General features: G+C 34.6%; 1 protein-coding gene across 1 annotated transcript in view; it reads left to right on the top strand.

Annotated features, from left to right (window-relative positions):
- Positions 1-13,499, top strand: part of CDC73 (cell division cycle 73) — a 114,909-nt gene extending 101,410 nt beyond the window's left edge. Inside the window, exons 16-19 of the mRNA XM_026853978.1 lie at positions 1,805-1,966; positions 3,871-3,971; positions 6,686-6,827; positions 8,072-13,499. Of these exons, the coding sequence (XP_026709779.1) occupies positions 1,805-1,966; positions 3,871-3,971; positions 6,686-6,827; positions 8,072-8,108 (442 nt within the window). The 3' untranslated portion in view covers positions 8,109-13,499. The remainder of the gene's footprint in view (positions 1-1,804; positions 1,967-3,870; positions 3,972-6,685; positions 6,828-8,071) is intronic.
- The last annotated feature ends 389 nt before the right edge of the window (positions 13,500-13,888 follow it).

The following is a 13,888-nucleotide window of genomic DNA, read 5'->3' as shown; positions in this document are numbered from 1 at the left end:
AAACCTCAAGACCACCAAGCAAATTCTCATTTTCAATTATAAAATAGTTTCCTCACAGATAGTATTGGCAAAGCAAAGCCTGCAACGTGTTGGCAGGACAGGCCATTAGGTATGGTCATGATTGAAGTTGCACCTCACTTTTGAGTTTTTAAATTAGCAACTTGATTAGAAATACTTCACTCTGATGTCACATTTGGTAGCTTTTTCAAAAGTAGGACTGTGTTGAATGCTTATGTGTGTAGCATGCAATTGTATATGTAAGTTGGTTGTGGTGGATAGAATATGTGTAAATATTAACTGTTTTCTAATTACTTCAATTATCAGTGAAATTACTGTTGTAACTTTTTTTTATAATATTCTAGGAGGCTTATATGTACTTTTCCCCAGTGTATCCTATATAGCTTTTTGGTCTGTATTTTCTTTAGATTTACATATACTAGACAGATAAGCATAATTCAATTTATAGCTTATAATTTAACATTTGTAATGCTCTTTCTGTATTTGCAACAATAGTCAACTTAAATGCACAATTCATAGTCATTTTCAGTTGTGGGTGGGGTTTTTTGTTTCTTCTTTTTGTTTTTTTTTTTCCAGTGCATTTGAATGTGCACTTCAGAAATTGGTTGTGTCTTTCTGGTTTTGAAACAGTTAATTCATGAAGAGTATCTGGGGGCTTCATCTGTGTATTTACATTAGGAAAGTAAAATAGTTTTGCTTGAAGGTTTACTGACATTTTCCATGTGCTACCTTAAAACACCTTTTTTTTTTTTTCCCCCAAAATGCCATTTTCTCATTGGATTATAAGATGGTAGCAAAACCTAGTATTTTCAAGTTGACTGAATAATGAATTTTTCCTCATACTTCATTTTTTCATTCCTTTTTTTTCTATTTTTCCAGCAATAGGAAGTGCAGTCTGCCTGTTTAAGCACATTCAAATTGGTTTTTAGTATTCACATGGAAATAGGTTGAAGAGAACAAATAGAAATGGTACAAACAACTTACCCAAAAAATGTAGTAAACTTTTAAAAAGCACAATCTGTACTATAATGAAGAGAAATCTTACCAATTATGTAGAGTACTTCTTTTTTAAAATGCAGCACCAATACTTGCAATGACTTTTGCAGTTAAGTGAAACATAGTTTTTCTTTTTATCAGAAGTTTTGGAAATGAAATGTCAGCAGCAAACTGTGTTAGTAGTGCAGCTGGATGGTTTGGAATATAATATTAGAAGAATGTGGGTCTGAGCTCTGTGCTTTTGCTGGCCTGGTAGGTGATACTGGCCACATCAGCTTATGTTTCTGTGACATAGTTTTAGTTCCATAAAATGTACAAATTTGGTATTTTTCCTTTTGATAAAATCCGCTGAGATTCATCAGTAAAAGGCTTAGACTACTCTTACATTTATGATGCCAATTTTGAGAACTGTTCTGTGTATTTTATCTCCATATCACAGAGGAGACTCATGAATTTTTTTTTTTTTTTTTTTTTGAGGTAGGGGGCTGAAAAATAAAAGATCTGTAAGTGATTTGGGGGGGGTGTCACATCTTAAGCATTTATTTTTGTCATAAAGAGACTACACAAGATGTGAGGATCACATTATCCTTATTTTTCTAAGCACTTAATCTATGAGACAAGCTATTTAAGGGAAAAATAAAAAACCAAAACCAAACCAGAATTATAGTATTGTACATAATAGTAACCAGATGAATCATGGATAATGTAAGATCATTGTCATCCAAAAAATTAAAACTGATGCCATCAAATAAAGTGCTTTTGTCTACTGACTGTTTACTTATTCCCTAAGGTTTGTACCATCAGATGAAAAGAAGAAACAAGGCTGTCAACGAGAGAATGAAACTCTAATACAGAGAAGGAAGGACCAGATGCAGCCTGGGGGAACTACAGTCAGCGTTACTGTACCTTATCGAGTAGTAGACCAACCTCTGAAACTTATGCCCCAAGACTGGTAAAATAGATTTCTCTTCACAAAATGTCTTAAGCAGGAGAATACAGAATTTGGAGGGGACCGATAAAATGTTACTAAATTAACTAAAAAGTGAAGATACGGATATAAGAATGGACTTGATTGTCAACTGTACACCTGTTTTCAGGTGAAAATAACATGAAACTACACTTATTTAAAAGGTCTCAAGAAATCACAACATTCTACATTTTAGCAGTATGAGCAGCACAGGAGGTTTGCCTAAACTGTTTCAGAAAGGAATATTCATGATATTTTTTTGGTTCATAACGCTGTAGTGTGCAAGTCACTGAAACGTGATCTGAGAGAAAAATTGTCCTTTCTTGTCTGCTTTCCGAAGTCTATTGGGAAGTCTATTCTGAAGTCTGCTGGGAAGATACATTTGCAGGCCTTCAGCATCTGACGTTCTAACTTTTTGTAGTAGTTTAAGGAGGAAAGGAAGAAAACACATCAGACAGTAAAGACTGAACTGTGATTTCAGTATTGAATCAGATTCATTGAATGGGATTCAGTGATGGAAGCTTGCTTCTGAAGGGAGAGCCCCAGTTGGGGAAAGGGAATCATAGGTAGCTTTTACTTTTAAGAAAAATCTGGAAACAGATTATTTTGTTCATAGCCCATTCTTCATTGCTATGAAGACATGCTACTTTTTGAGCAGGAAGATTCTGGAGAAACATCTTATTGTTATTTGATGCATTGAATGAGGCAACATTTTTACTGCTTCCTCACACATGTAAAGATTTTAGACATGCACAACAAAATTTGTAGTGGTTTTGTAACTTATAAAGTAGATTTTAATGTAGAGGAATATTTTGAAAAGGTCCTATTCCTAAATTAATTGTTCTCTGTACTGAGAACTTGAACTAATCAGAAACCTGTGGGTTTGAAATTCTAAATATCAAACAGCACTTAATGTTTAATGATCAAACCTTTAAGGCACCATCCTTTGGTTTTAGGAACCAATGGTTCCTAAGGTGCTTCTGACCAGAGATGAAGCGGTGTGGGTGTTTTAGCTTGTGTTTATCCAAGGGAGAATCAGATATTAGTATATAAAAATTAATATGTTATCACGGTCTTCTGTTAGCCATTACAAACCCTGCAGCATCATTTCAAACGGCAAAACTTTAGTCTGTCTTTTAAACAAAAAAAAAGGGGGGGAAAAAACCCACAACAAAACCCCCCTAAACTCCACTTTGATTATTCTTTTCCATTTGGTAGACTTCATGATGAATTAATTTTGGGGATTCGATTAGAGAAGTAATTATTTGTTGTAGTAGGTAGAAACCGTGGTTGGAGGATGTAAATGTTCAAGAAAAAGACCATATGTGGGAGGTTATTTGTTCTCGAAGGGTTTTTTAAAATTTTATTAATGTAAAAGCTTCATCTTAATCACAAGCTTATTTTCTTAGACTGTGGGTAATGGTTACATACTCTTACAATAAATTATGCACTTCGCAGAAATCTAGCAGCTGTCTATTCTAAAAATTTATTAGAATAGAAGTTAACAGTGTTCAGAATAAAGGCTTTTAAATTGAGACACGTCAGTTTACAATGTTGTTCATAGAAGATTGTCTCTAAAATGTTGGAGCACTTTTTAAAAGCAAAGTAATAATGACCAGAAATAAACACTGTTTGACTTGTTATAAATGTAACATGAGAAACCGGACTGCATTCTGCAAAGGGATGGAGCTAAAAGTCTGGAAAAATCAATTATTTTTTTTTCTTGCTTCACAGAAAAAAAGCACTTATGCTGTAGGTGTGGTTGTTGAATGCGCTATACTGTTGTTACTGAAATAAGAAGCTATGCTAAGGTATATTGCCTGTTTAAGAAAGTATGTAATTTAAATGCTCAAGGTCATCAACATGTTGGTCTCTTTGTGTGTTCATAGGGATCGTGTGGTGGCAGTTTTTGTACAGGGTCCTGCCTGGCAGTTCAAAGGCTGGCCTTGGCTCTTGCCTGACGGATCACCTGTCGATATCTTTGCAAAAAGTAAGGGTGTTTCTTGTTTTGTTTTTAAGTGTTTGGGGGTTTTTAACTTTGTTTGGGTTTTGTTGTGGGTTGTCTATGCTTATGGAAAAGTACTGGCAAAGTACTGTCAAAGTGCTGTTGGACTCTTATGTCTTTGCACAGATGGCAAATATTAATGTGCCCTCTGCAGTTCTTCTGTTCTGACCTGTGGAAGCTCACAGAAATCTTCTCAGAGCTGTCATCTTTACAAGAGGTTCAGAAATAGCTAATGTATAAATTTACTTTCCAAGCTTCTAAAAAAAAAAGGTGAAAAGACAATGTATATTGTAACACTTCATGGATAACAGGTTTACAGGCTGTCTTCAGATTTCATTACTACTTTGAACAGAGGATTAATCACCTAGTGTTTCACTCAGAAGGCTTTACAAATATGATCTGGTGTCTGACAAAAACTTGAAATTTTAATAAGATACAAATACTTTTAAGTTGTGAGTTAGATGTTATCACTGTATAGATCTGAACAGGTTTTTGAGTTACCACAGTTAATGGCCAATGTGCCTTGAGACACACCACACTTTTCTTGCACAGTTAACTCTTCTGGCTATAAGGTGCATGATAATAGCTAAAGAAACTGTTAGCTGTTACTTTATTGTGAAGCTGCCTTAGAAGATAAACATTTTTATAGTGTCTGGTGGTTTCTGAGCTACAGAATTAAAAAAAAAAAACCAAACCAACACACACAACAAAAAAAGAAACAACAACAAAAATCAACCAGTGCATACACACAAGAGAAAAAAAAAACCAAAAACACAACAAACCAAAAACCAAAACTCACTTCAGTCTTATCTTCCAGTCAGTGTGATAAGGAAACAAGTTTGATCAGGTTTTATGTGTGCGCATATTTTCTATGTGAAGTAGAAGCTGGAAAGAATGCTAGTTTGGTAAGGAACAAAAAAAGGAAAATGGTCAGACAGAAGGCTAAGGATGTACCTGTGAACAAGAAAATAGAATGAGTTGCTTAAGGAGGGATGGAGAATGAACAAGAAGAAAGTGCAAGAGCCTGAAAGTCTGTGTGAAAGAAAATATACACCACAGCAGGGAGCTTAACAGAAGAGACTAATGGAAGCAGAAAATAACTCTTTAAAATGAAGATATAGAGAGAATGGAAACTGTGAAAATCAAAACCAAGAAAAATGCTGTTAAATATTTAAGGTCTAGCTAGCAGTTGCGTGCTAGTTCCTATTAATTTTAACGTGTATATATAAATGTAGAGGGCCATAAGAACTGTTATGATGTGCTTTGGCATTTTTGAACTCTTCGTTATGCCAAAAGATCAGAATCACAACCTGCGTAGGTCAGTCTGAAGGTGTACAAATACTTATATTTTTAAAGCGAAAGGATATCCGTTCTTACTTGACTCATAAAGATAGATTGCAATGGACCTGTTTTAATTTCAGAAATGCATTCTGTTCTTTCAAAGCAAGGTATTTTAAAATGTTTTTCTGACAAGAGTATCTCTAGGACTTTTCCTAATGACTTTGCTTACTCCTCAAAATAAAAAGAGTATAAATGGAGAAAGCACAGGCAACATCAGTCTGTGTTTAACTTCTCCTGAAGCAATTGCTTTGCCTATATTTGTAGTCTTCATTAGTCTTCATAAATGTGATTTCTGGGATTTGCAACAGTTCATTGTTTCATCTAGAGTTTGCATTTCTTCATGTAAATCATTGGGTGCACAATGATTAACAAATACTCAAAGCTTATCACTGTCATTTCAGAAAACAAGCAGGTAGCTTACCATAAAGAATTCCTCAATAAAATTTGTGTTGGACCAGAGCCTGTCAAACTGGTTTTTATTTGCTCAATTGCAATGTCATGTAGCATTTTGTTAGTCGAGTCTCTAAAATTGTTCTCCTTATTCTTCTTCACATGTGGTCTGAGGGTTTAATGTTCATGTAGCAAACAAGCTTATTTTTGCATGTGCAAGTGAATGTTTGAGATAAAATTTTGAATTATGTCACTTCAATAAGCAGATATTTAATTTTTAATACCATTTTAAAGGTCTTGCTCCTAGAGCATATTAATGCACTTTAAGACTGATTTGTTTCAGATTCAGAAGTGGATTGTCTTCTGCTCAACATCGTTTAACTTTAATGCAGGAATGTGACAATACTTCACAAAAGCAAAATAACTTAATATTTCATCATTTTTAACTGAGTACTAATTAGAAATTAGCAGGTACTAAATTTCTCAGAATGCTTCATATGTAGCATTTGGGGGTTACACCGGCATTCTGCTATCAGTCTGAACAGTCAGTCAGTACACTAACTTTCAGGAAACAGTGAGGTTTCCTTTTCAGTGATCTCAAGACATGCTTTTTAAAAAAGAATTCTTGGACAGTTCAAAGATTTTCAGAAAGAACATCTTGGTTTCTCAGACAAAGTCTGCTTGAATTGGCAATGAGTTTCTGCTATTCTCCTGGAATCTATGCATCTTGAAATAAGGGTTGCCCTTTCACTTAAACCTGTAATAGCATGGGGCCCCGATAGTGGCCATCAGCCACTATGTTTAGCTCAGTGCCCTTTATTAACTAGTTAACTTTCTCGAGAGATGGTCTCATTAATTTTGTTCTCAGGCTCTATTCTAAAAAAAGAGGAGTGGGGTGGGAATTCTCTTTGACTTAAACACTGTAAAGTAATCATGTTTGTATACTAATGTTTACCCATTTCCTGTAGTTAAAGCTTTTCATCTCAAATATGATGAAGTACGTCTGGATCCAAATGTACAGAAATGGGATGTAACAGTGTTAGAACTAAGCTACCACAAAAGACACTTGGACAGGCCAGTATTTCTACGCTTCTGGGAAACTTTGGACAGGTATGTTTCATGTTAAAAATTCTTCATGTTCATGCTTTTATGATGTTTGGTGGGAATGAAAAGTTATGGCAACAATGGAATTGTATACAACTTAAACATCTGAACAATGTCTTAGCTTGAAAATACTGCTTGTTTAGATTTTCCCTGATGATATAGTTAAATATATAGCACTATATTTTATTGCATGCTATAAATAATCTCCGAAGTGTGATATGCATGGATTTAAAGGACTGGTAGTTATTGTTAATCATCGATTAGTATCATGATTCCCCACCTCCCTTTAGGCAGAAGAAAAGGAATGGAGAACAAGCTAGGTGGTGTAGTTTTCCTTCATTCAGCAAGCCCTCCCCTGGGACTGCAGTTCTGAGCTTACAAGCTCTCCTGCTTTCTCTCCTCAGTCACTAGATGACAGACTAGAAAAAGTGAGAAACTACCTTAAGATAAAGAGCCACAAAGCATTATCTTATCCTGATGCCCTTGAGTCCTCAGCACTGGATAGAAGAGGAAGTCAGAAAAGATACAGCACGTAAAGAGTTTTGGACTGGTGATTCTTCGTATCTTAGGGGCTTTCCAAGTACTTAGCCCTGCCTTCATGAGAAGCAAGGGATGGAGGAGCAACAGCAGCTCTGTGAAGAGCAGCATTATTTCTGACTCTGCTTCTCTGTGGTTCACAGCCCTCTTGAAATAGGAGGTTTGTTGCAATACCTTTTTCGTGTTGTGGAGGAGAAACTTTCTTATCATGAAGCAGTTGAAGAAATATTGAGGGAAGGGAGAAGCACATGCATTTCATGAATGTTTAATCCTTTCAAGTTGATTGCACAGCAAACTGCTTGAATGATTGAGTGAACTTCAAAAAGAAAAATTCTGTGGGAATTGTGAAAATAATTCCAAGCATCACACTTTCTGTGGCTACTTACTTAAAAGTCTTAGCTAAACTATCTCTGAATTCCCAGAATGAACTAGAGTTATCTTTAACAACAGTCTTCTGCTGTTAAAAGTCATGTGATGCCTTGGAAAACCTGACTTTTCTTCAAAGCAAAGGTTTTGGCTGGCTGTCTCTTAATGGGTCAAATATTCTGTATAATACAGAGCTATATGGCATTATAAGACATTGCATCTCTTCATCAACTTGCTAACTCTCTAAGAATTTTGTTTTAGCAAAGTCTGTGCATATTATTACTGAGAGTAAAATTTCTATAAATACCAAAAGAGTAGTAAAGTTGTCTTCTGTTAATTTTTTTCAGGTATATGGTAAAGCACAAATCTCACTTGAGATTCTGAATTCTTCATCTGCCATTTATTTCCTGAAGTATGGATTGAGAAAAATGAAAGGGGCTCCAGTTTGGAGACCAGAGCTCGCACTATATGATATGTCAAGAACTTTACAAATGAAGAAGGGTCACAGTTTAAACTTTTTATAAAATCTTGTTTGGATGCTTCATGCTATGGCAGGTTGATACCTGTTGTTATTCAGAAGCAAAGGGGTTTTGCTTAAAACTATTTTTTTAATGTTGTTAGCCTTCTAGTCTGCAATCCAAATTGTATATTTTGATAGCAGCAGTTTCTTCTCTGTTTTGTTAAATTAGCCACATTTTTAAATAATGTGTTTTGTTCCTTATTAGAAAATAGATTGATCTTCACTGCAGGTTACAAACGTGTGCGTGTGCGCATGTGCGCACGTGTGTGTATATATCTGTGTGTGTGTGTCTACATATATATAATGTATAAAAAAAAAAGATAGACACACTTACACACACATAGATGTTACCAGGCTTTCTAAACCACTTGGCTTCTGAGCTTTGTTTTGGTTTTTCTTTGCTTATTGTTTCACTTACTGAAAATATTTTGTTGTGAATGATACTACATTTTAGTCAATAGGACTTGCAAATTGAGCAAAGTGAAAATTGTTTTGGATAAAACAAAATGTCAACCTGTATATGTATATTCTGTCAGTCTTTGTTGAAAAAGGGAAGATGAAAAATCTAGAAACATTTTTTTGGATTTGTAATGTCCCACTTTACTAAATCTTTGAACTTTATTATACCTTGGAGTCATGTTAACTTTAAATTGCCATTTTCCAAGTTGGTCTCTTTATTTAAACTGAAAGTGTGCATGTGTACATTCCCATCTATCAAAATACCTTTACGTATGAATCTAAGTGTTACCTAGATTAAACAATGAATAGAGAAGGAGAGAGTTTGGATTTCTTTTCCTGAAATAGCCACCAGAAGGAATGAATAAATCTATCTTCTTCGCATTTATACCTCTCATACCACCTCCAGTCTGATTTTCTTTTGAAAAAAGTATCCCAGACTATTTCTACAGGAGCTGTAATTTTCTGAGATGAGTGGCTAATATGGTCTCCATTGGAATGAAAAATGAGCCTACTCCCAATTACCAAAGAACATATTTCTTTGATATACAGTATAACTGAGGCCAGAAGACCCTGGTATTTGTATGAATTTATGGTATCTCTGTATCTATTTAATAACATTAAATTGATGTTGCATAGCAGTGGATGTAGAGCATAATGAAGCACTGTAACACCCTCATGATTTTTTTTTCTGGGATAGAAAATACATGTTTATATTCCTGTTCTTGAAATTCCAAACCATGTTTTTTTATATACTCTACATTTACGTTTTGACAAAAGTAAAATGTTCTACCTATTCTTCTTTAGTTTTGCTTTTTATTTGATGTTACCTTCATTTTTAATAAAACCAGAAGGCACATCTCCTTAAGAGGTTTTTAAAACTACGTCTTAAATTTGTGAGGATTGTAAGGTCTGATTTTTAATTATGTTTCCATTCTTGCTGTATTTTTAAATAGTCTTAATGGAAATGTAGAAACCCCCAAACAAGAACCCCAGTGACTCCAAGATTAGAAGCTGACACTGGATTTTTGAAAAGATATTCTGCAAAGTATCTGAGAAGAGCAGGCAATACTGAACTACTAGAAGGTCTATTTGTATGGGCAGTTGGTCAGTACCAAACCACTGGTTTTTTCCCAATACTTAAGGTTATTATAAATGTATCCATGGCATACAGGAGAGAACTAAACATACAGTGCTTTAACCTGTAGTATAATGAGAAGAACTATAATGGCTATCGACACAGCAATCACTAACATGAGGAATTGGTTCGATTTAAGGTTCATTACTGCTTTAAATAGTGGGATAGCCTGTATGGGTGTTTTAACTCATACATTGCCAATTAGAAATTTTTTTTTTTTCAGATTTAGACACATGGTCCATGCAGTTGTGAAGAGACTTCTACAATGGGCAGCAAACTTAAAAAGCAAATTCTGAAGCAATACGTGCTTTACGTGCACTGTGATATATAGACTGTATGATGGTCTTACAATAGGCAAGGTCCGATTGTCTTTTCTCTGTGTGGTATTTCACTTGTGTTTTAAACGCATGTGTAATCCCAGGTCCAATATTGTATACAGGAGATTAGCTTGATTTAGATGTAAATTTATGTATATATTGGGTGTAACTCCTCTGAAACTAGTGAAGTTACATGGATGTGAAACTGGCAGAAGAGCAAAATCCATGAAGTATTTATATGAACTGTGCCATTTTTTATGGATCAAGCATAGACCTTTAACATCTTAGAATTTTGTACTTGCAAGCAACTTACAACACAAGTTGTAAAATATGTATTTGTGAAGGAGTTGGCACCTGATCGTGCATATTTTTGTCAGTCATAAAAGTAGTGATGTTTATAAAATGAGCCATTTTGTAATCAGATTCCTGCTGACATTATTGGAAGTTTAATTAGGTTGTCAGAATAGCATTCCTGCTGCCTTCATAAATAAGTGCACATAGATTATGAAACTACTTGGACTTAAAAATTTAGCCTTACAGCAGCATTTTGCAACACAGCTGGAATTTTAGACGCTTACGTTATGCTTAATTTATCTGCAAGTTAATGTAGAGTAATAAAGAAAACCGATACTAAGAAGTGGGGAAGCTGGAGGATCAGACATCTGTTTTAGTGAACTGCATTCTTATTGTTGAGCAAATTTGACGCACTACTTAGAGGTGTATAAAGTGTGTAAATTGTACTCAATTAAAATGTATAACTAAAACTGAGCTACTTCCCTGACTGTAGTTTATTGAACAGTAGAATGATACTAGCATGGGAATCAGATATCAAATTGGCTGTTTCTATTAAACATCTTAAGTGTCATAACTCTACGCTGTTTCATAAGTACAAGATGAATGAGATGAAACAAGATAAAACAAGATAAAAACTGGTTTGAAGTCTGCTATTGGGCTCCCATACTGTCAGCAGGTGATTTTTTTTTTTTTAGTAGCAAAGTTATAGGGGCCAGTAGATATACCTGAACTTATTATTTTATATTAAAAACTAAAATTCCTATGATTTATAATTTTTTTGAGCTTTCTGAATGCTACCCTGAACAAAGTAGACAAAGGGAGAATTTTTTTTTGTAAGGTAAAGTAGGGCAACCACAGGGACTTGCATACCTTAAGAAATTGCAGATCAGCATCCTCAGTTGAGTAGGCTCAGCTATTTAGTTATTACCTGGAAATTTTTGTAGCAACATAGTTTCACAAATAGGTACTAAAATCAGTGCTTGAGCTAGGCTATTTATAGAACTGTTCTGCAATGCTGCAAACCTTTTTATTTCTGAATACAGAAGAAAATGTAGATAGCCGATTGTGTGTTAAGTTGCCCTTGATCATAAGTTGAACTATTATGTGATATTTGACAGATAAGCCGTTATCAGAACAGCAAATTTGGTTTTGGCTTTCATTTGATATGCAGTCAGTGTATAAAATATTACCATTCTTTGCAGGGACTTGCAAAAGTAAGTTTTATTAGTACAGCTTTCATTCTTTTGCTGGTGAAATATGCACTTAGTTGCTAATTCTTGCGAACACTACACAAAAAAGAAAGCTGGTTAAAATTAATGGCTTAGTGATTTTAAAATTTAATGTCATGAATGCATTTTAATTCAAAAGCCATAACTAATGCCAAGTACTTTATTAGAGCAGTGTGTTCATGAAAAATTAAAATCCCTGACTGAAGAAGCTGTTGGCCAAGTAGGTTACAGTTCAGCTAATTTGTGGAAAAATGTGCCACAAACTGGAATCTCTGGATGTCATACGCTGAGTTGTTCATTTGTTACTTAACTGATTTTTTTTTTTTTAAGAGATGGCGGTTTTGCTTTAATTTTCTGACATACTTGAGTAGCAGTTGTGTAGTTTACATTCTTTGGTTTGGTTTTACCCTAAGGCTGTTAACACAATACGGCAATTCTGAGTCAGTGATTGAAAACAGATCACCTCAGGTATGAAGTTGTTTAAGTGAAGCTCCTGCACTTGACAAAGATAAAGATAGTTTCTTAATGGAACTATGATCCAGTGGGTAACATCGAGTCCATTGTTCAGCTCTCATTGTCTTGTCCATAGATCATTCTTCGCAGTGGCAATGCTATAGTAGAGGGCAGGTTTGAGAATAATGACATTTAATGAAGCAAAATTCATTGGTAGATAGTATACAGTGACAGGCTGTGCATCCAGATTGATTTACTGTGTTAATTTTTCTTTAAAAAAAAATTTATAACTTTTTATTAAGAATGCAAAGAACAATCTTAAATGTTTGAAACTTTATTGCAGAGACTAGTTCACATGTAAAACTGAAAGATATGAGGTGGTACATAAAATCTGTAAGAAAAATATCTTGGTTTATGGTTTTTATTTGCATTTCTAAATTTTTTTGCTCCAGTTTGGTTTATTTCAAATTCAGAAAAATTGGTTACTTGCTTCACAAGGTTCCTACATGTATCACTGAAAACTGTCAGAGGTAAATCTTTAGCTGCAGTTACTTGAAGGTTTGGTTAAATGAGTTCGGAGATTATAAATTCTGGTCATAGATTATAAATTCTGTGTCAGTGGACCCAAATTTTAACAGGAGTTTTGAAAGATCAAGTTAAAATGAAATCTTACAGGAATCTGATGGGGACATCCACTGTTGAATGAAAGGAGAAGACAAAACTACTCATGAGGTTAAACCTTTAAACTCTCACTTAACTGCCATAAACGTGTTTAATGAATGTTTTGACAAATCTTAAATATTTTTATATGTCTTGCCACTTGACCTATTTAAGATCTAGACTATCTTGTAGATATTTTTACAGAGTTAATAGTTTAGTTTCAGCTCAAGTCCAATTTTTGATAGTTCTTAGCAAAAATATCTTGAGGACTTTCAAAGGTGGGATGTTTTTCTAAATGCAGTATAGTCAACTCAGCCATGAAAGAAGAAATAAAACCCACATTTCTCTTGTTCCTATTAGTCAAGACCAACCCTGTATTTCTATAATATTGAATGGATTTTTATCACTGATACAGGATGTAAAAAATACTCTAAAGTAACTGCTTCTAATTTTTCACTTGTGCCTGCCCTCTTGAAATCCTATCCAGGAGAACTATCTAGCCCCTCATCTTCTTTCCTGACATGTTCTTTCTGCTTGTTTCTCCCAGACTGGGACTGTTCCCAAATCTGCAAGCTTTCTGAGGACCTCAGCTCCGCACACATGCATGAATTGATTCTCTGCCTTATCTTCATCAGTGCACAGACAGGGCAGTGGAAACACAAAAAGCATAAGCTCATCCTTATTACATATCAGAGTTGTTTACAAACTAAAAAAAAAAAAAAAAAAAATTAAAAAGGCAAGTATGACCTACTGAACACTTGACCATGCTTCTTTATAGTTTAGTTTTGACCTGTAGTAATGAAGTTTTGAGGTTTTAAACATTAAAATGTTGAAGGCACACTAGTTATTTAAGTAATTATTTTTATGTCTCTAGTTCCTCTCCAAGGAACTTTAACTAGATTTCTCCCTGATACTGCAGGTAAGTATTAGGAGTATAATAGTGAATGATTATCCTTGAGCTCTGCTGAGTTGAGTCAATCTTAACCTGAGACTGAATGAAATCTAAACACCAGATCACCTGTTGGCCTTTGTTCAGCAGCTGGAGAAGGAGCACTGCACTATTTTTCTTTGTTATTGATTTGTTGAGAGACATATCT

Source organism: Athene cunicularia, assembly GCF_003259725.1.
Source record: "Athene cunicularia isolate RWA chromosome 8 unlocalized genomic scaffold, athCun1 chr8_part1, whole genome shotgun sequence".
NCBI lineage: Eukaryota > Metazoa > Chordata > Aves > Strigiformes > Strigidae > Athene > Athene cunicularia.
Note: the sequence above shows the minus strand (reverse complement) of the source record. Positions and strands in the feature narration are given on the sequence as shown.